Source organism: Heterocephalus glaber, unplaced genomic scaffold (genome assembly GCF_053883595.1).
Source record: "Heterocephalus glaber isolate CG9 unplaced genomic scaffold, H.glaber_assembly_v1.0 deba00000071, whole genome shotgun sequence".
Classification (NCBI taxonomy): Eukaryota; Metazoa; Chordata; class Mammalia; order Rodentia; family Bathyergidae; genus Heterocephalus; species Heterocephalus glaber.
Genome location: NW_028258137.1, coordinates 28,123,643 through 28,143,900, shown reverse-complemented (window position 1 = coordinate 28,143,900; position 20,258 = coordinate 28,123,643). Strand labels below are relative to the sequence as shown.

Sequence of the window (20,258 nt, the reverse complement as noted above, 5' to 3'; positions counted from 1 at the left end):
AGGACAGTTCTGAGTGGCAGTGAAGAGTGAGCCTGGCTGCGGCTGCAGGATATGTGCTGAAATGGAGTGCTTGTGGCTGCCACAGCAGGAGTCATGGGGGCCTGGCCTTGGAGAGGCAGGGAGGGTGGGTTCTGGACTCAAGACAACCTGACTTGGGATCCCAGTAGCACAACTGATCAGCTATGTGACCTTGGGGTAGCCACTCGCCTCTTCTGAGCCTCTGGATGGAGCATAAAATAGGACAGTGACGGTGGCCCCTATATGGGGAACGATTGATGAGACGAGGCCACATGTGTGACACCGCTGTAGCTCAGTACATATGCTCCGGGTGGTCATCCTGCAATGACAGAAGCCCACGGGAGGTCTGAGCCTGTGAGTGACGGGTGCTTAGCCCGGCCACAACTTGCACTGACCCAGGCTCAGTGCCTCCCCTCTGTCACTCACCTCCCCCCCAGGGAAATTGGACCGGGCATGAGGAAATGCCCTCAAGCACTCCAGGGTGGGGCAGCGATTTAAATGAGCTGGGTGCAGAGGGACTGGTGGGACTGTGCCACGTCCCAAGGCCCCTCCGCTCCCAGCCAGGCAGCTGTGGCCATGTGGGAGCCTGAGTCCCACGTGGTCAATGGTGCTGATGTTTCAGGAGAGGGAAACCCACATTTTGATGTGAAAACTTCCCATTACTAATATTAGTGATGCATTAAAGATTTTTAAAAAGCACCATGTGAGCCAAGGCTAATGCTTCCGTTGGCAGATGCTGCAGACGACCACTGGGTGACTTTCTCGCTGTAGGTAAAGCGGAGTCCTGGAGGGCTGTGAGCAAGAAAGCAGTCGCATTCCAGGCTGGGAATCACCACGCCCCTCTGCAGCTGTGCCCCCTCCGGAGGTATGTTGCTCATGGGAAAGTGGAGGTGGGAGGCCAGCTCCTCTCCTGGCTGAGGCTCTCACACTCAGCTCGGCCAGGAGATAGGGGCTGTAATGAGGCCCCTGCTCAGGGCTATCTCACCAGAGGTGCCAGGGAGTCTGGGGGAGCCAGGACAGGGTCTGCTCTGTGTCTGGGAATGGCAAGTCCTGGGGAAGTGGCTCTCAGGGTTGCTGTCAGGGAGGGCCTGGCGCCTAGCTCCTGGGGGTCAAAGGGCAGCACTTTCAGCCTTTCCCAGGCCAACTTCCTGTTTGAGAGAGAAAACAGAAAGACCCCTGGCAGGAAATGCTGGCTTTTCTTCAGGCTGCTGGGGGAAAAAGCCATCTAGGGGGAGTCCTCATGGCTGGCTCCTTTGCTCTTGGAGCCCAGGAGAGGGGACATGGACCCTTTGCCATGGCAGCAAGGCTCACCCCATTAGCATCGCCAGGGAGTCTTAGCAACGAGAACATGTTCAGGGCTCTTTATTGGCTCCCAGCTGGGCTCCTGTGCTCAAGTCTGTCCCCTTCTCTCAGCTCCCAGGGCTCTTGGTGTCCTTGCCCTGTGGCCTCGAGGGACCTTTATGACTCAGCCATGTCAAGAGAACATCACTTAGTACCTCTCTGGCAGGGAGCCCCTGTACCAACTGTAGTTAACTCTTCTTTGCTACCAGGCTGAAGCCCCAGCCTCCCCTCACACACTCCTGCACAAGGAGAACTTAGCACCTTCTGCTTGTTAGGACCCTGACAAAGCCTCCTGCAGGAAGCAGGCCTTGTGTCAGAGCACATCTGAAGTGCCTCATCAGGAGGCCAGGTGCCCTGAATGTCACCTTGATGTGGAAAGATGTGAAAGTGTCTGCTGTGGGTTGTGTGTGTGTGTGTGTGTGTGGTACTAGGGATTGAACCCAGGTCTTCATGGATGCTAGGCATTCTGCCACTGAGCTATATTCCCAGTTTTTAAAATTTTGAAACAGGGTTTAGCTAAATTGCCCAGGGTGGACTTGAAGTTGTGATTCTCCTACCTCAGCCTCTGGAGTAACAGTGGTGTGAGCCACCATGGCTGGGCTGGCTGTTTCTAATAACCATTTACACCCATTTGATATAAATCTGATTATAGGAATATTAGAAATTAAACATCAAAAATAGAATTTCCTGTAGTTCCACTACCAGAGCAAGGCTGAGGAAAAGGGTTCCTCATTCCCAGCAGCCACCCCTGCCTCTGGGCCAGCTCCCCATCTCCTGGGCCCACCATGCTGTTGCTCCTGCTCAGGACCTCCAGGTACTCTGATATTCACTCACCTCTACTGAGCTCTGGAGGAACGCATCTAGCTCTTCTGACTATTCTATCAGACATCTAAACCAACATCAGGAGAATATGGGACTAGAGAGGGCAAGCAACTTCCTTGAGGTTACACAGCCAGTAAGAGGCAGAGCAGAGGTTTGAATCCATCAAGTGCTAGAACTCAAATCTCCTCTTCTCCAGATTCGATGGGCACCACACCTCTTCCTACCCCTCATAGGAGCTGGATACCAAATGCCTCAGCAGCTCCGATGCTCATTCATTCATTCAGCTCCAGTTCAGTGCCAGGTACAGGCTGCTGCTGATCCCCTTTCCTTGCCCCCATATCTGCTATGGTTTCAGGACTCTGCTCAAGAACTTGAACTCCATTTATTACAGAAGCCTGGGTTTATCACATTGTATTATGAACAGGTCCTGCCAGATCACCAAGGCATGGCAAGGGGCTCTGGACTGGGGCCCTCACAAGCTCCCCAGACCTGGCCCACCCTGCATGAAGTCCGGTTGGTTGGGGTCCCCTGGACTGGGCCTTGAGCGGTCCTTTGTCTATAAAATCAAAAGGGTCTGAGCAGCCCTGGGTGCATATATTTATATTTATATTTATAAAACAAGCTTCCCTTCCATAGGAGTAGTAGAGTGGGGCGGGGCTTCCCATGCCCTCTTGGGAGAGAAGGAAGAAGAGTTGGGCACCACAGTGAGCACAGCCAGCTGCATCAGTCTGAAGGGCTGGCCAGCTGGGGGCCTGTGGCTTCGGGCCAGTCTTGTCCAGCCCTGGGAGGCCCTAGGCCACCTGGATTTGCAGGTCCTCGTCCTCATCCAGGTCGCTGGCTCCATCTCCAGCCTCCTCGGTGCCAAAGCGGGTACTGCGGATCTTCCCGAAAAGGGGGGCATTCTGTTGCTGCCTGCGGAGCCTGTGGGGCAGGGGTGACAAGAGGTTAGAGCAGGAGTCTGGCCCTGCCACCTCCTGATGACATGGCTGCAGCTGTGCCGATAGCAGCTACAGTCTCCCCAGTGCTTACCAGGTGCCAGACATTCTTCATGACTTCTGCTTATATGAGGCAGGAGCTACTGTCATACCAACTTACAGACAAGGACACTGAGACCCAAAGAAGTGTCGAGTGACCTGCCTAAAGTCCTGTTCCAAGGGCAGAGGAAGCAAGGGCTGGTGTTGGGGAGTGGTCTGAGGCCCTATCTTCCCCGTATTAAAATTCCTAAAGCCAAAACACAGGAAGCAAACTCAGACTCCGAGTGGAGCTGGCGGGGAACATACCCATCCCCCCGGCCCCAGTGAAGTGGCTGCCCCTGCTGCATCTTACTGGAAGGTATGAATTATTAACATGGCAGGGAGGGGCGCACGCCTCCATGACCTCAGTGATTTAGTGAGCCGTCTCTAACAATCAGTAAAGCACAAAACACTGGAAACTACAAGGAGGTGGAGGTCTAGGTGGCCCCACCCTCCTTACTGGAGGTGCTGGGGATCTGGGAGTTTATGGCTCCTGAACAATGTGGCCTAGACTGGGGGACAGCCCTAGACACAGTGGCCTCCAGAGGAGCTTCTGCCGCTGGACTGAGATCCAAGGCTGGGCCCCTGCACAACACTTTATAGCCATCATCTTAGGCAGGTAGGGAAACCGGGGTGCAGCTGACCATACCACAAGTCTAGCTCCTGAGACTGTATGCCTAACCAGAACATGGCAGCACACAGCAGCACTTAGTAAACGCTGAGCAAATACAGGTGCTCAAGGCCAGGGGATCCAGCTGTGTGGCTGTGGAAGGACCTTCCCTCTTGGGCCTTAGTTTCCTTGTCTGCCAATGAGCTAGAGAAAAGATCTCTCCCTTCCCTTTGCTCACAGAAGGAGCATACTGCTTGTAGCACAGTTCTAACCCAACCTAAACCCCTCCCGAGGGGTGGCAACAATGGCAGTGGCAGCAATAGTGACAGCAGCTATACCAGCTGACAATTACTCAGCATTTATGGCAGGTTTTTAATTTTTATTTTTTGTGGTACTGGGGATTGAACTCAGGGCTTTTGCATTGAGCTATATCCCTAGGGGCCCCCGTTTCCTTTTTAAAATTTCTTCTTGCCTTTCTTTCCATTAATGGAGACGGAAGCCAGTGTTTTGTGCATGTTAGGCAAGTGCTCTACCATTGAACAACAGCCCAGCCACCCCCAGCTCCAGCCCTTTTTTTATTTTTTATTTTGAGACAGGGTCTCATTAAGTCACTAAGTTGCCCAGGCTGGGCTTGAACTTGTGATCTTCCTAACTCAGTCTCAAAGTGCTGGGATTTCAGGTGTATACCACCATGCCCAGCCTTTCAGATACTTTTATAAGCATGAATCAGCTCATTTAATTCTCACAATGACCAAGAGGTGAGATTTATTATCATCCCCATCTTACAGATGGGGAACTGACCCAGAGCTGTTTACTGTCCCAAGACCACCCAGGCGGTCTGGCTGCAGAGGTAAGAAAGGCAGGCAAGGGCTTGGCCAGAGCTGGGTACAGGGAAGTTGGTCAGTGCTGGGGCCTGATGCCCAGGGCTTCCCAGCTGTGCAGTAGGGGCGCAGACCTGAAGTTCTCTGACATCTCCTGGTGTAGGGGAAGTACAGAGAAAAGGCATAATTCACAGAGGGCCAGAGTAGGTGGAGTGTGTAGGGTGGGTCAACCAGAGACTCTCTGGTTCTGCCACGGAAGCTGCCATGCTCAGCAGCTGAGGGGTTGGCCTGCCAATCTGGTGAGGCCTGTGCCATTCCTTGCCTTCCAGATCCCTGATGTCCTGGGTCACTGGAGGCCTACACCCCTGGGAACTGCTTTTTTCTTCAGTATTGGAGATTGAACCCAGGGCACTCACACTGAACTACATGCCCAGCCCTTTAAAAAAATTTTTTTTTTGTACTGGGGATCGAACTCAGGACCTTGCGCTTGCGAGGCAGGTGGTAGAACCACTGAGCTAAATCCCTGGCCCTCTTTTTTAAATTTTTAATTTTTAGACAGAGTCTTGCTAAGTCACTAAGTTGACCAGACTAGGGCTGCTGGTTCTTCCTGCCAACGACTCCCAGAGTGCTGCCCCACGTCTTCGGCCTGACCTCCTTGGCTGCCCCCTAGCCTGCTAGATAAGACAATTCTAGGTTCCCCAGCTGGTCTAGCTTCCTGGACCCGCCTTCCTGGTTTCCTGGCCCTAGTCCTTCCTGCCTGGAGGGGACAGGATTCTGGCCCCAGGTTCTCTTCCTTCTCCGTCCTTCCCTTTGGCCCTCTTGGGGGCTCCATCTCCAACAGAAGGTTCTTGGACAACATCCGGGCCATGAATGCCCCCACTCCCCTGCAGACATCCCCATGGCCCACCTGGACTGCAGGTGTTCCAGCTGCACCTGCAGGTTCTCACTCTGCTCTGTCTGCTCGTCCAGTGACCGCTGCAGCTTCCGCGCCTGGTTGTGGGCCTCGTCCAGCTGTGGGTGAGCAGGACCAAGAGCATGTGGGTCACCAGGGCAGGGACAGTGGGGGCCCAGCTATTCCTCCTGCTCTACTCTGAGACCGTGTCCCTCAAGGGCTTCTGCTCCTGAGGCCTAGCCAAAGCCACCTTGTCCAAGTAGCATTCCTTCTGCTCCTTCCTCTCTGTCCCTGCCGTGTCCCCTCAAAACTACCCATCCCCCAATGCCCTGAATCACTGATCCAGCTGCCCACCCACCTACCACCTATTCCCACCAGTCTCAGTCTGTCTGCCCATGGAGATACTCACCCACTCTCACCACACATTACCCAATCAACACCCACACATCTGCCTGTTCACCTGACCCCCGTGACCCCAGCCCTCTGTCCTCCCTTCCCTCTGCACTCATTCTTCCACACACTCCTACAGTCTGCTGTCTGTGCATCTGTCCACTGTCTACCCTTCCAGTCTTCCATCTGTTTGTACACCCATCATCCACCCATCTCTCCCTCCAGCCAGCAGACATCTGCCATTACACCTCATTCATCCATCTTCCTTCCCTCCCTCCCTCTCCTGTCCACCTGCCCACCTAGTCCTGCATCCATCTGTTCACTCATCCATGGAGTCCCCCTTCTGTCCTCCATTCAACTGTCTCCACACCCTCCCATTCATCCATTCATCTACTCGCCCACTCTCTTACTTTGGTCACCTTTCCCCCTCCTCCTGCCCCACACCTACCCTAGCAACCACCTGCCACCCACTGGCTTCCTTTACCCGGGTGCCTCCTGGGAGTCCAGCCTTGTCAGCTGTGGTCCCAGCATGGAGTTTGGGTGGCCCTGCAGGCTGCTCCCCTGGACCTATGGGGACACTTGCCTCATCCTCGGCCTGGGCTAGCTCCTTCTTGAGCTCCTCCACCCGCAGCCGCAACTTCTTCACCTCAGCCTCATGCTGTTCCACCCGCCGGTTAGTGTGGGCTAGCTCAGCCACCTTCTCCTGGAACTGTTTCTTCAGCTTACCATGCACGTGCTTCAGATCTGCCAGCTCCTGCAGGGGGCAGACAGGAAGGACTCGGTGCCACCTGGGCACCACGCCAGGGAGTCCCATAGGTCAGGCAGCACTTGGGATGCTGGGTGTCTCTTCTCCCTGGGATGGTCCCCCTGGTGTCCAAAACACCAACACTAAGATTTGGGGAGTGGCTGGGGGCTGCAGGTGCCACTTATTGGGGTGAGAAGGCTCAGGGGGCAAGAGAGAAGGATGGGAGGGTGGCTCCACTTGGGATATGTCACTGAGATGCGAGCATGCAGCTGGAGATGGGGCAGGATTTGTGTGGGGGAGGAGGTCTGCGGTCTTTGGTAACAAATGCCTGGCATTTGAGGTGCAGGGTCTGGGAACAAACTAAGCTGAGGAGTGGGTATGGGAGGAAAGAGATCAGAGGTCAGAGTGGCTGGGAAGAGGGGCAGCAGCCAACAGAGGAAATGCCCAGCCCTGAGCTCTGGGATCTGTTCGTTTTTCTGTGAAGTGGGGATGACGTTGCCTAGAAGTCTCCTGAGTCCAGCCTTTGTTACATCTCTGCCAAGCCCAGCCCGGTCCCGGTCTTCATCAGCCCTTGCTGCCTCCAGACAGCCATGCTGGCCGGCCTTCTTGCTTCTCCAAAGCCCCACGTCCTCTCCCATGGGACATTCACTCATTCTTCTCCCTTCCCAAGCGAGGCCACCAGCACTTACTGTCAAATATTGCTCCCTCCAGGAAGCCTTTCCAGGACCCTGGATGTAGGCTAAACCCTCACTATTCCCTCTTCCTGTGACAACCATGGAGTCATGTGATCAGTACAAGCATGTGTGACAGAGACAGCAGTCTCCAGGTCCCTCGAGCCATCAGCTCCATGAGGAGAGGAGAGAGAGGCCACGTCTGTTCACTGCTGTTTCCCCAGCATACAGCAGGTGTTCAATACGTGCAGCTACTATAATTATCACAGAGCCTAACCTCACAGGTGGTGCTTGATAAATGCTGTATTACCAGACAGCCTAGCACATAGTAGGTGCTCAATAAATGTAGCTACAGCTTGAGCATCTCTTATCCGACATGCCTGGGACTAGAAGTGTTTTGGATTTCAAGTTTTTTGGATTTTTGGAATACCTTCACCTGCATAATAAAATACTTGGTGGATGGGATCCAAGCCTAGACATGAAACTCAGTTATGATTCATGTACGCCTTGGACACAGAGGCAGAAGATAACTTTATACAATATTCTTAGTGCATGTGCATTTCCACTGTGATCTATCGTGTGTCAGGTGTGGAAGGTCCACTTGAAGCATCATGCTGGTGCTCACAAACTTTTGGATTTTTGATCCTTTCAGATTGCAGAGTTTTGGATTAGGGAGTCCTAATCTGTAATCTACCAGCGGGCCTGGCACACAGTAGGTGGCCTGCTGGGGCTGGACGGGGAGGCCCCGGCCGCTGTACTCCCTGCCCACCTTATTCTTCTCAAAGAGTGCGGCCTGGCTGGCCCGCAGGTCACAGTCCAGGGCGCTGGTTGTCTGCCGCCGCCGCCGGGCCAGCGCCTCCTCCAGGTCCCCGACCTGTGCCCTCAGCTTCTTGTTCTCCCGCTCCAGGCCCAGCTTCTCAGTCTCCAGTCGCTCTCGGCGGCCCCACTCTGCTGCATTCTCAGCCTGCAGCCTCTCCATCTGCAACAAGGCAGGATGGAGTGAGACTTCCGGGGGAGGGGGCGCCGAGGGCCAGGCTGGCCCCCCCCCCTCCTGGAGCCATTTTTGGCTCCAGGAAGTAGACCCAGCTGCAGCTGCTATAATTAAGCTGGGCTTCTTTCATGGTGTGCAGGATGTGAGGCCCTTCTGGGTCCTGTGTGGGGAAGGGGCGGCCCCCTGCAGATGGGAGCACCCTCCGAGCCCAGACTTGGCTCCTGCCCTCCTCCCAGTGACCAGCTGATGGAGGTGGGGCCCTGGGCCCCCCAATCCAACCCCCTCCCCCTCGTCCTGCTGACCACCTCACCTCGCCCCGCAGCTCAGCCATCTTCCTGTCCATGCTGGACCGCGCACCCAGCTCGTCTTCTAGGTCTTCGGACATTCGGCCCAGCTCGTCCTGGTGTGCCTCCTTTAGGATGCTAAGCTGTGAGGACATGGCCAGCCAGGTTACATGAAGACCACCAAGATACATCCCAGAACCAGCTCTGGGAGGTGGGGAGGGCACTGGTGTAGGGGTGGGGCACCCGGGGTCTAGTGCAGACCTGACTCCGGGCATTCTGCTGCCTCAGATGTCTCTCACCTCCCTCCTCTTCCACATCTAGCTCCCCTCACCGTGTCTACTCTTGCCCCTGTCATCACATCAGCAACTCGTTGTGAGTGTCTATAAAAGATAAATTCAATCTATATCTCCCCCTAACACCAAAAGCCCCTCTGATGGCTCCCAGGTGCCCTGGAATAAAACCCAACTCCTATGGTCTCACAAAGCCCCGCACAATCAGATTCCTATTTTTCCTCATCCTCATCCTCTTTCCTCTTTAGTTCACTGTGCTCCGGGCTGTGTGGATTCCTCTGTATTCTGCACACACACCAAGTTCCTGCGCACTACAGGGCCTTTGCACATGTGGTTCTCTCATCTTGGAACACCCTCAGCACCCTCCCAGGGAGGCCTCTCCTGTGGTCACCGCTCTGCCCATTAGAATGCAAGCTGGGGGACACACACACACACATCTGTCTGGCATCTTTGTGTCCCACAGGGCCTTGATAGAGGAACCCTTAGTCCACAGCCCTGAGCTAAGGACTGTTCCGCAAGCTGGTGCATTGGAACTGCTCAGGTGCTTTTTAAATAACAGTGGCAAAACCCAGTGAGCTGTTGCTCCATGCAGCCACACGGGTGAGTCTTCTAAACAGAATGTGGAGGAAAGATGTCAGGTACAAAAGAGACATGACTTTCTGCTGAGCTGCATATTCGTGTTTCATTCACTTTTCTTCAAATGATTATACTTCACACTTTGAAAAGATTAAAGAGCTGGGTTCCAGCACCCCATGCCCGAAGATGATGGATGATTCAGGGAGGTTCTAGTTTCCAGAGCCAGTTCAGCTCTCACCTCCTAGACACCTAGTCAATCCAGTCGGGCTTTCCCCGGGTGGCTGCGCCCCCTGGTGGCCGCGCCCCCTGGTGGCCATGTGGCTGGCACAAGAGACAGAAGAGGCAGCCAGCCCTCCATGCAAGGAGGATTCCCCTCTCTGGGGCCTGTTTCCTCATCTGTAAGATTAGGATGTGAGGACCCCGCTCTCTTGACTGCCACAAGGCTGCAGTGACATCTAGCACAAAGCAGGTAGCCAAGGCATGTCACAACTTAGATTCCTCCTCCACCCTGGTCGCAAGGTCCTGTGAAATCCAGCCCTGCTGCGACCTCACCTCTCACCCATTACTACTCTGCAGCCACAGTGTCCTTTTCTGTGTCCAGCATATGTGAAGTTTTCTCCTGCCTCAGGACTTCTGCATTTGCTGTGAACACACTGCTCCTGTACCTTCTCAAAGATGGCTTCTTCTCACGCCTTTAGGTCTTGCCTCAAACGTTACCTCCTTTGAGAGGCCTTCTCTGGCCCACTACCCCATCTCTCTCAGAATGCTTCTCTGTGACAAATAGGATTTTCCTCCCCGGTCACTGTCATTTGTCCAATCCCAGCCTCTACAAAATGAGCTCCTGAAGCTCACCCCAGCGCACAAAACCACCACTGAGTGAGTGAATTCCATCTTCTCCCGTCCCCACTGCTGACATTCAGCAGTGTGCTCCTGCCGCCTCTAGGAAGCACCTGTCTCCAGACTCACTTGCTTGAGCATCTCCTGCTTGGTCTTGCTCAGCTCCTCATACTTGATCTTCCACTGGCTCAGCTCCCCCTCCAGCCTCTCAATGTTCCTGCTCAGTGCCAGTTTGTCCCTGAGGAGAGGACAGGGAGGGACAGGCAAATACTTTCATTTCAGTGCATTAGGTTTATTTATTTATTTTTTTGGTTCAAACAGCAGAAATTTATTCTCTCACAGTTCTGGGCTACAGGTCCTAGATGAGGTGCTGGCAGGAGGTCCCATCTCCAGCTGTGAGAAAGAACCTGTTCCACGCCCCATCTCCCCTGCCCTGTCAGCCTCTGGTGGTGGTTTGCTGCCCATCATGGTGCTCCTTGGCCAGAGAAGCATTACCCTGACCTTCACCTTCACAAGGGCATCATTTAAAAAAATTTTTTGCAGTGCTGGGGATCAAACCCAAGGCCTTGTGCACACTAGGGAAGCCCTCTACTGCCAAGCACAGCTCCAGTCCCTGTGTTGGTTTTTAAAAATAAAATCATGTGTGTGGCTAAATTAGACTATGTAGTTCCTGATCAGCAAAGCTGCAGAATATTCATTAGCATCAGGCTGTGCCTTCTGCGCTGCCCTGACCAAGCTCACTGTGACCTCCACATCATCAGCCCAGTGGTTGGCACTCGGTCCTCTTTTCACTTGACCAGCTGACTGCTCTGTCTGCCATGAAACACTTTCCCTTGGTTGCCCCTTCCCTGGAACTGGCTCCCTACTCCCGTCTCCTATGATGCTTCCCCCTTCTCTAGCCAACCTCTAAACCAAGCTGCTACCAGGGCTCCATCCTCCGACCTCACTGCCTCCTGGCTTTCTGTATCACCTGCTGGCTGATGACTCCTGCATTTTACCTTCAGTCAGACCTGTCTCTTGACCTCTAGACTCAGACTCATTTATGTACTCAACTGCCTCCTTGCTAAACCCAACACTGCCAACCCCCAATCCTCCAGCTTCCCTACCCGCTCCCTTGCTTTTACATCTGCCCTCCACACCCTCCTTTGCCAGAACACAAGCGCCATGAAGGAGCCAGCACCTGGCCCAGAGCAGATGCCCAAGACTTATTAGTAGAGCAAATTTTAAAAATCTTGGTTTGGGCATGGTGGCACATGCCTATAATCACAACACTGGGAGGCTGAGGCAGGAAGACTGAGCCCACCCTGAACAACTTAAGAGACTTAGTGAGACCCTGTGTCAACAAATTAAAAAACAGGCTGGGCATGTAGGTCATTGTGAAGGTCCTGGGTGCAGTACCCTGTACTAGAAAAAAAACCCAAAAATCAAAAAGCGTGCATGGGGTAGCACATGTACCCTGGCGGATCTTGTGTCTGGTGACTCTGACTTGTATTCTGGAGTTCTGAGGGTGCCCCAGCCCCCTGCCTGCCCTTTGAGACTCACTCTCGCTCCTTGAGCAGCACTTTCTGGGACTCATCCAGCCGAAGCCGAAGGGCGGTCAACTTGGAGGCATCCTCCTCAGTGGCAGCTGTGTCCTCCCAGGGGAGCCGGCTGCGCTCCTGGCGGCCTGAGCTGCCCCGTGGGCCCCCAGACCCCACGCTGCGTGCCTCCCAGCAGCCCTCTGGCTCCTCTGGTCTGCTCTTCAGCAGGGTCTCCACAAGCTCCAGCTCCTGCAGGGACCAAGGAGGAGTCTGTACCAGTGTCTGCCATGCTGTCACTCTGGTGACCTTCCTTGTGAACCCTTGCCGCCCCTGGGCTAGGATCAACTTGCTGGTAACCTTTGGCAAGTCCCACTGTGCCTGTGGACCCTCGTTTCCTCTTCTGCTGTCTGCCTTTCTAACTCTGTGCCTCCCCTTTCACCTCCTGGAATGCAGCGTCAGTTACCAAGATTTCCTGTATGCTGGAAGAGTCCTCAGAAGAGGTGGTGAGCTCCCTGTCACTGGGAGTATGCAAACACATACCAAAGCACAGATTCCTACCATGGCTTAGGACCAGATTCCCTCACAAGGAATTCCAGCTCTATGATCCTGTTTTTCAGGGGCAAACACTGAGGCATGAGGAGACTGGTGGCTTTGAGTAATCCTGGAGGAGTGACCACCTCCTCCACCTCCTGTATCTCAGATTGTCCAGTGAGGGGCACCCTGGATGCCATCTGGTCCAAAGTCCCTCTTCACAAAGGGGGACACAAGGACAGAGACTCGTACTGGGCCACAGAGCACAGAAATAACAGGGCTGGAGTGCAAACCCAGATGCTGAACCAGGGCTCTTCCTACTGTGAAGACAACAAGGACAGGAGGTCAGGAACAGGAGCAGGGAAGACCTCCTCCAAACACTGAGTGATCCTTGCGATCAGGGAAGAAAAGCAAGCTTCAGCCCCTAGGGGGCAGCAGTGGCAGGGTCGGGGCTGGGCTGGAGGAAGGGCAGCCAAGAGTCCCACCTGGAAGAGCTAGAGCTGAGCTGGACCCGGCCCCAGGTGGCCTTCTGATGACAGGCCTGCTGGCTCAACGGGGCTGTCCTCTGCATCCACCCTAAATCCCGACGGCTCCTGTCACTAGCTCAGATGGGGCTCAGGACTCTCCCTATGCCTCAGTCCTCAAGCACGTGACTCAGAGAGTGTTGGTGGGGGCTAACAAGACAATGCACACATAGGGCTTAGTGGTGGGGACATCCACTAGTGTGGTCCTCTGTCTCTGGGCTCTGGCACTTCCTTGCCCTGGAATGCCTTCGGGCACTTTCCACAGCTAATTCCTACTAACCCAGTCTCTACTTAAACGTGACCTCTTCTAGGAAAGCGTCCCTTCAGCCAAAGCCTGGGGCCAGGCACCTCCTCTATGCTCCTAGGGATTCCCGCCCCATTCAAGCTGAACAAATGAATTGGATTCAGCTGTGGCTACTAATCCTGACTTCCAGAGAAGTCGGACCCCTCTCCTACCCAAAGGGGACGAGTCCTTGATTCTGTTGACTTCTCAGGGCTGGGCTGTTGGGACCACCGGGACCTGCATTCTCATCCTGGGGAGTCTCCAGAAGGGAGGCAATCTGCGCCCCTGCGGTGGGGCTGAGTCTGACCTGGAGGAGCGGAACCTCCTTGATGGCCTGGGCCATTACTAGCTTCCTTCGGATCCGCTGGGGCCTGATTTCGCCCTGCGCCAGCCTGGCACCACAGCCACCGTCCTCCCCACCCCCACAGCCCGGCCCGTACGCACCTGGCTGCCCTGCGGCCTCTCCGACCCGATGTCGCGCACTGGCTCGTGCTCCCGTTCGGCGGCGTCAGGCTCAGGGCCGTCTTGAGTCTTGTCCGCAACGCCCCGGGCACCTCGCAGCCGCGCCAGTTCTCGGCCCCGCGCCTCGCACTCGCCCTGTGCCTCCTGGCGCTCGCGCCGCGCGCCCGCCAGCTCCTTGGTGAGCGCGTCCAGGCGCTGGCGCAGCTGGCGCACCTCCTCGCGCGCGCGGTTGCGCTCGGCTCGCACTTTGCTCCATTTCTCGCGCCAGTTGGCCGTGCAGTCTGACCACCAGCGCATAGTCTTCTCCATCTGCGCCGCCCGCGCGCGCGCCTCCTCCAGCTCCCGTAGCCGCAGCTCCTCGCGGCTCTCCCAGTCCCCGTCGGCAAGTAGCGCAGGCGGTGGCGGCAAGGGCAGCACGGGGGGCCCAGGCGAAGGCGTGCCGCTGGGCGGCGTGGGCGGCAGCGAGTCGGCCGGCCCCATGCGCTCGGGTGACGGGCTGCCCAGTATGGTCAGGAGGCTGCCCTTAGACAGTTGCGGGGACTCCGCCAGCCGGGGGCTCGGTCCGTGGCTCATGGCGCAGGCAGGTGGGCGCTAGGCTCGAACTCGCAGCCGGGGCTCAAGGGCAGCGGAGAAAACCCGGTGCGGGCGCGATACTCCGTGGCATGGTGGCAACTGCGCCCCACAGCTCTCCTGGCCACCGGGTGGGGGACGCCTCGTCGGACCTGCGGGAGAACACAACCATTCTTAGGCTGTGGTCACCGACAGTCCCAGTCCGTAAGATCGGCCATGCACGGGTGGCAGAGGGTACAGCACAGACAGAGCCGGGAGGAGAGAGGGAGGTTCCAGGGCCGCTCCCTAGAGGTGAGCAAGTGAGCCAGGGCCTTCAGAGCCCCTCTAATTCCTTCTTTTTTGGTATCCAGGGAGATCTGAAAGCATGATTGCTGTTGTTACCCTTCACAGCACCAGGCCACACACTCACCTCCACATGGCTCCCTCCCACTGGCTAGCTCCCCTCGTCCTCAAATTTCATCTGAGACATCCCCTCCACCTAGAACCATTCCTTTACTATCGGGCTCAGCCCTGGTCCGTGGATCTTCACACCTGCTCTGAAGATCTACATTTTTACCCCCAACCCTGGTATTGGGGATTAAACCCAGAGCCTTCGCACTGACATGCATCCTTACCCTTTTAAAAAAATTTTATTTTAGTTTTTGAGACAGGGTCTCACTAAGTTGCTAAGTTGTCCAGGTGGGTCTTGAACTTCAGTCCTGCTGCAGCCCTTTTTGAGTGACTAGTGTACTGTGGGCGGGACCCTTCCCACCAGAGGGCTGCCTGGCTGGCTCCCACTGCCCAGCGACCCTCCCCATCAGTGTGAGCAGGTGATCTAAGTGAAAAGGGAGCCTACCTCCCCACACATTCCCTGGTGCACCCCACACTTTTCCCTCTCACAACCCATCCACCATGGCCCACACTACCACTGCCCTTCCTCTCTCACCTGGCCACCAGTGCCAGGCTGGCTTCCAGCCCCATGCAACTGTGTGTGCTCTTGCTCTGGAAGACACTGTCGCTCCTGATTCCATGTCACTTTTCCAGGATGCCTTGCTCTCAGGCCCATGGGTGCCTGGAAGCCATTAGGGGCCTGGGTGGCACCTGCCATGCCCCTGCGCCATAGGAGAAGCCTCTCTGGTCTGGGGCAGGATCCCCCTGGGGCTCAGCCCTGGAGTGCTGCTGGCATCCACTCCCAGGTCCCTTACTCCTTACCTGGCTCCTGCCTAAGCCATCCTATACACCTTTGCCTCCTTCAAATCCATTCTTCACAGAGCAGCCAGAGGGTTTTAAAAATGCAAACCTGCCCATGCTGGTGGCATCGCCCTTTGTCATAACTAGTGGCAAGGACTCCTCTCTAACATCAATTCCCAACTCATTCCCTGTAGGACTCCAACAATTCCTTCAATCCCAGAGGAGCCCAGCCACTGCCCCACCACCTGTGCACTGTCCCCACCGGCCACATCCCGGGGTCCTAACCACCCTCCCCAAGCTCCCACAGGGCCCCGTCCCCTTTCCTGCTCTTGTCTCCAGCAGCACTGGCCTTGCTCACCGCCTCTGCCCTGCTGGCTCTTGCCTTCACCTGCACAGTCAAGTACTGCAGCTTGTATGTCACCGAGTAGAGCAGCGCCATGCTCAATTCATGGACTCCCAGCACTGCTCAGTGACCCACCCACATTTTTCTATCCTTCGGGTGTTTACTGTCTTCACCAGACATGGAATCCAGGACCAGCTCTGTCAACGACCCCACACTAACTACTGTGCCTTCGTGGGCCTCAGTTTCTCCACCTGTAGAATGGGCGTGGAGTGAGGGAGCCCAGTATTTCTTCACCAGAGGAGGCTTCAGAGTCACTTAACCCTTGCTTAAAATGTAGTTTCTTGGTCCAACCCCACAGAGTGAGGTTCAATAGGCGAGCAGCTAGGAATGTACATTTTAGGAGTTCCAATGGGGGACATCTGAGTATTTGGGGATGCCTTATCACCCACAGGTCAGCACATGTACATGCACACATGTTGCGGCCCAGTAAAGCCTAACAGTCACCAGATGCAGCTGTACAGATCCGGGTTCCACTCTATGTGCATCACTGGCATCCCAAGGGATCCCTGGCAAGCTGAGTGCCCTCTCTGTGATTCAGTTTCTCTGCTTGTGCCCTGTGGCAGTGGCCTCCAAATCCAGGAGCATCCAGAGACCTGTGCACACACAGATGTGTCTGCAGACACGTGTGCAATTCCATGCCCATAAACAGAGATGCAAGACACAGACCCATGTGCACACACAACTATATGGACACACTCATCTGTGGGACACAGACATACCTGTAGACACACATACACAAGCACACACACAGTAGCAGCACACTGAAAGGAACAAGGCCAGCAGAGACCTATACTCATCTCTAGGAGATCACTCATACATGCACACACTGTTGGATACACAGACACTCACACTCCCGCTTTCCCCATTTTCCTGGCCCAGCTCCACATGGAGAAGCTCTTGGAAAAGAAAAACAACGTGAGCTTGCAGAGAGGGGTGGGGGGAGGCAGGAAACCCAAGTGCCAGCCAGCAGAGTGGAGCTGGCCTGGCCTTCTTCTGAGTCCTTCCTGAAGTCCTCAAGTAGGACAATGGTAGGGAGGGGGCCACAGCCACATCTTCTGTCTCTGGGACCACAGGGCCTGGCATGAGGCTTGGCTGGGGGGGGGGCTGACTCCTTCCAGGACTCCTAAGCCTGTGGTACAGGGGCAGGGCAGGCGCCACCCAGGCCCCTAATGGCTTCCAGGCACCCAAGCTTAAGGCAGGGCCAGAGGCTCGTCAGTGCCTGATCCCCTTCCTAACTGCCTGGCTGAGCTGTCTAGGGGTTGGGGATGGGGAGAAGGGAGTAGTGGGAGCAGGGAGTAGTAGGAGCAGGGAGGCTCAGGAACAACCCTCCTGCCGCCCCCCACTGCAGGCCCCAGGGGCTGTGTGCAGATGTGAGAGGGAAGGAGTGGGGTGGGGTCCTCAGACTGGTTTCTGGAGAAGCCCACCCCCAGCACACCAGGGACTCCCACACACATCCTTGTAGACCCAAGGGCAGCCAGACCCGGCCTAGCAACACCTCCCCGCCCCCACCCTGCTCACATAACACAGCCACGAGGACACACACACAGACAGCCCTGGTAACCAAGGCTGGCTCACACTGTACCCTAGGCTCCAGTGGGCTGTCTGCCTGCCCCTTCCCCTCCAGGCCACTGTTCCCAATGGCTTTTCAGCAATGGTCACACTGTGAAGTCCAGGAGGGCATTTTAGTCCCTCTAGCTGTCAGCACAGGGCCCAGCATACAACAAATACTGTGAGTGCTTACTGGGCTGATGGACAGACAATAGATATGTGTTAATGTTAGGGACTGGGTCGGGGATTTAGCTCAGGGCCAGGGATTTAGCGGTGCCTACACTTGCCTTCCAAGCACAAGGTCCTGAGGTCAATCCCTGATAGAAAAAAAAAAAATGTCAGGGGGTGCCCTTGTTACCAAAGAGTCTGAAAGGGTTGTGCCATCCTAAGGATCAGAAGTCAGTTTTCATCCAGGATTTGAGACAGGTAGGCTCTGAGACTGATTGGCCAAGGCCACACTCAGTGGTATTCAGGGGTCTAGCTTCTTGCCTGAGGAAGCTTAACGGACTCAAAGGGGACAACTTTGTGTTTTGTCCCCAAAATGTTTAGATACATCTCTCCATATCCACTGAGAGAAGTGAGCAATGTGGAGGCCTGGCTGGGAGCCAGGTGAGGGCCTGGGGGCCCCAAAGCTCTGTCCCCATCCCCCAAGCTCAGAAACCCTCATGACCTCCCAGAATCCTTCAGGTAGAGCTCTGGGGTGAGCCAACCGCCACAAGCCTGGCTGCGGGCAGGGAGCAGAGCCCAGCAGGAAACCACAGAGGACAGCCTGATTGGATAAGTGTAGGGCCCAAGGCTGGTCAGCCCACAAACTGTGGGCACCTGTCCTTCTGACCTGCTGCCCAGGCTCCAGCCACTGGACCTCCACGAGCGAACTGTGAGGCAGGGAGAAGGAAAGTTAGGTCTTCAGGTTAGACCTGAGCCCAGCTGCCCTCTGACCCGTTCCCAGGCACAGCCATCTCAGCCTGAGGTGCCACAAAGATACCCTAGCTCAGTGATTCTAATGCCTATCTTCACAGATGGGTCAACTGTGGCCATCTGGACTTGTCCACATCCATGCAGTGCACTCGCAGAAAGCCAGGGCAGGAGCACTGGGACTGGATGCTGTTCTTCTGGATATGACTATCTGAAGGGCATCTGGCCCGGGGAACACCTACAAGATGGGATCCTCAGGTACTAGGCCCAGAAGACAAGCAAGGCTGGGATGGGGGTGATGGCCACCTTCACGGGGTAGACCCCCAGCCACACCTCTGAGCAGCTCCCTGAACTACTGGCCCTTGAATAGGAGCCACCCCACTAGTCCTAGCTCTACCACTGACGCACTGGGTGATAGGTGTAGGCCCATAGCTTCTTTGGGCCTCAGTTTCCCTACCTCGAGGATGGAGAAAGGCACTAAGAAGATTCTTCTGTCCCAACAGATGAGCAGTCCTTGTGCCAACTTGAACCAATCCCACTGGACAAAGTCTCTGAAGGGGGGCTGAGTATTCCCAATTAAGGTAGAGGAGCTGAAGCCGGGGGTGGGGAAGAAGCTTGCAGATACCACCAGCTGGAACAATCAGAACGGTGGGGTAACTGAGACCTACTCCTTTCTCCTCGCATTGAGCCATCTCTATACCTGACAACTTCTTCCAGAAGTTAGTTTTCTGCTGAGGGCCCTGAGTCGCCTTAGTGGCGACTTAGTCAACCCCTCCCCAGCCGCCCCGCTCCCCCTAGCGGAGGGCTGCCGGGGCTCCTGGTCCGCACGGGGGCGGTGCCGCCCACCCCATTGTGCGGTCCTTATTGGCTCCCGCCGTCGGCCTAGGCGGGGCGCCGTACTCTGATAGGCCAGTGTTACCCGTCCATTCCGCATTCGCCATGGTGACCACGTTGGGTCCCCCGGGAGATTTCCACATTCCGCCCCCGCCCGCCGCCCCCTCCCGTCCGGCGCCGGCCCGTGGCATTCCGCAGCTCCCCTCCCGCCTCCCGCTGCCCCGGCAGCCCCTCCTCATCCGAGGCCCGCTGTCCTGGGAGTGGAGGGCACCCTGGGGAGGGAGCTGGAAACTTCTGCTCAGAGCTTGGGGGCTGCTGCGAGCGCCCCCACCACTCCGTCTCCTTCCTCACGCCCCCCAGTTTAACCCCCTCCCTCCGGCGGTGGCTCGGGCCTGCGCGAGTTCCCGGGCCGCGATGGCTTCCCGCCCCGAGTGCCGCCACCTTCGCTCACCTCGGTCCTGGGCCGCCGGGATCAGGACGTCGGGCTGCCGCGGCTGGGTGGAGTGGGCACGCTGCTGGCTGCGGCCGCCGCAGGGAGGCCGAGGGAGGGCGGTGGAGTCTCCTCCTCCCGCCCGGGGGAGGGGACGGAGGGCGCCAGCGGGCGGGGGCGGCGGGGTCCCAGGCCAGAGCTCGAGCTGCGCCCCGCCGTGACCGGGGCAGCCGAGCGGCTAGGCGGGGGACACTAGCCTGACTTCGGGGCCGCGGGCGCGGGCCGGGCGGCGGGCTCTGCTGCGGAGCAGGCCGGACCGACGGAGGCTCCACCCTAGCGTGGGGGCTGGTGGTGGGGGGACCGAAGGCTGTGTCGGGGGCGGCCGGCTCACCTTTCCCGCCTCTGGTTCTCCGAGAGCCAGCGATGTACCTGGAGTCCCACCGCCCAAGTGGCACCGCGGTCCCCCCTCAGCAAGTGAATCAAGTTTTTGACTTTTCTTGACTGTACTCTTTCTACTGGCAGCGCTGCCACTGTGTGGATGTGAGCCAATGAGTCTGTGCCCTCACCCGGACTGCGTTTTGTCCAACAAAAGGGCTGACCAAAGCAGCCTCAACGCGCGTAAAGAAGCGCGGTGGGGACGTGCACCTCCCTCCCCCCAGGTGCACAGCCTTTGGGGGCTTCCTATCTTGGGAGTAGGTTGTTTGCTGTCTAGTTGGGGGGGGGGCATCTTCACACCACATCCTGTCCCCAGGAAGGCTGCCTGAGGG

At 56.4% G+C, this 20,258-nt stretch overlaps 1 protein-coding gene across 3 annotated transcripts; it reads right to left on the bottom strand.

Annotated features, from left to right (window-relative positions):
• Positions 1-2,544: 2,544 nt before the first annotated feature.
• Ccdc102a (coiled-coil domain containing 102A) lies at positions 2,545-20,027 on the bottom strand. 3 transcript variants are annotated; one of them, XM_004843157.4, is made up of 10 exons: positions 19,513-20,027; positions 18,685-18,858; positions 13,604-14,343; positions 11,844-12,070; positions 10,431-10,539; positions 8,625-8,741; positions 8,093-8,302; positions 6,491-6,661; positions 5,533-5,636; positions 2,545-3,102 (listed from the first exon to the last, which is right to left on the bottom strand). In XM_004843157.4, the coding sequence occupies exons 3-10, from the start codon at positions 14,192-14,194 to the stop codon at positions 2,973-2,975; spliced, it is 1,659 nt and encodes a 552-aa protein (XP_004843214.1). In that variant the 5' UTR covers positions 14,195-14,343; positions 18,685-18,858; positions 19,513-20,027; the 3' UTR covers positions 2,545-2,972. The 3 variants fall into 3 exon arrangements, with proteins under 3 accessions (XP_004843214.1, XP_004843215.1, XP_004843213.1); XM_004843158.4 differs by lacking the exon at positions 18,685-18,858 and having other exon boundaries at positions 19,513-19,809; XM_004843156.4 differs by lacking the exon at positions 19,513-20,027 and having other exon boundaries at positions 18,685-19,071.
• Positions 20,028-20,258: the final 231 nt, after the last annotated feature.

Bases quoted from the DNA above. Each gene is read 5' to 3' on its own strand.
- Ccdc102a (XM_004843157.4), bottom strand. From the start codon at position 14,194: ATGAGCCACGGACCGAGCCCCCGGCTGGCGGAGTCCCCGCAACTGTCT. The intron at 8,742-10,430 runs GTGAGTCTGGAG...ATGTCCTCACAG, and splicing joins AGCAGGAGATGCTCAAGCAA to CTTAGCATCCTAAAGGAGGC. The intron at 8,303-8,624 runs GTGAGGTGGTCA...GCCTTGTTGCAG, and splicing joins TGGCTGAGCTGCGGGGCGAG to ATGGAGAGGCTGCAGGCTGA.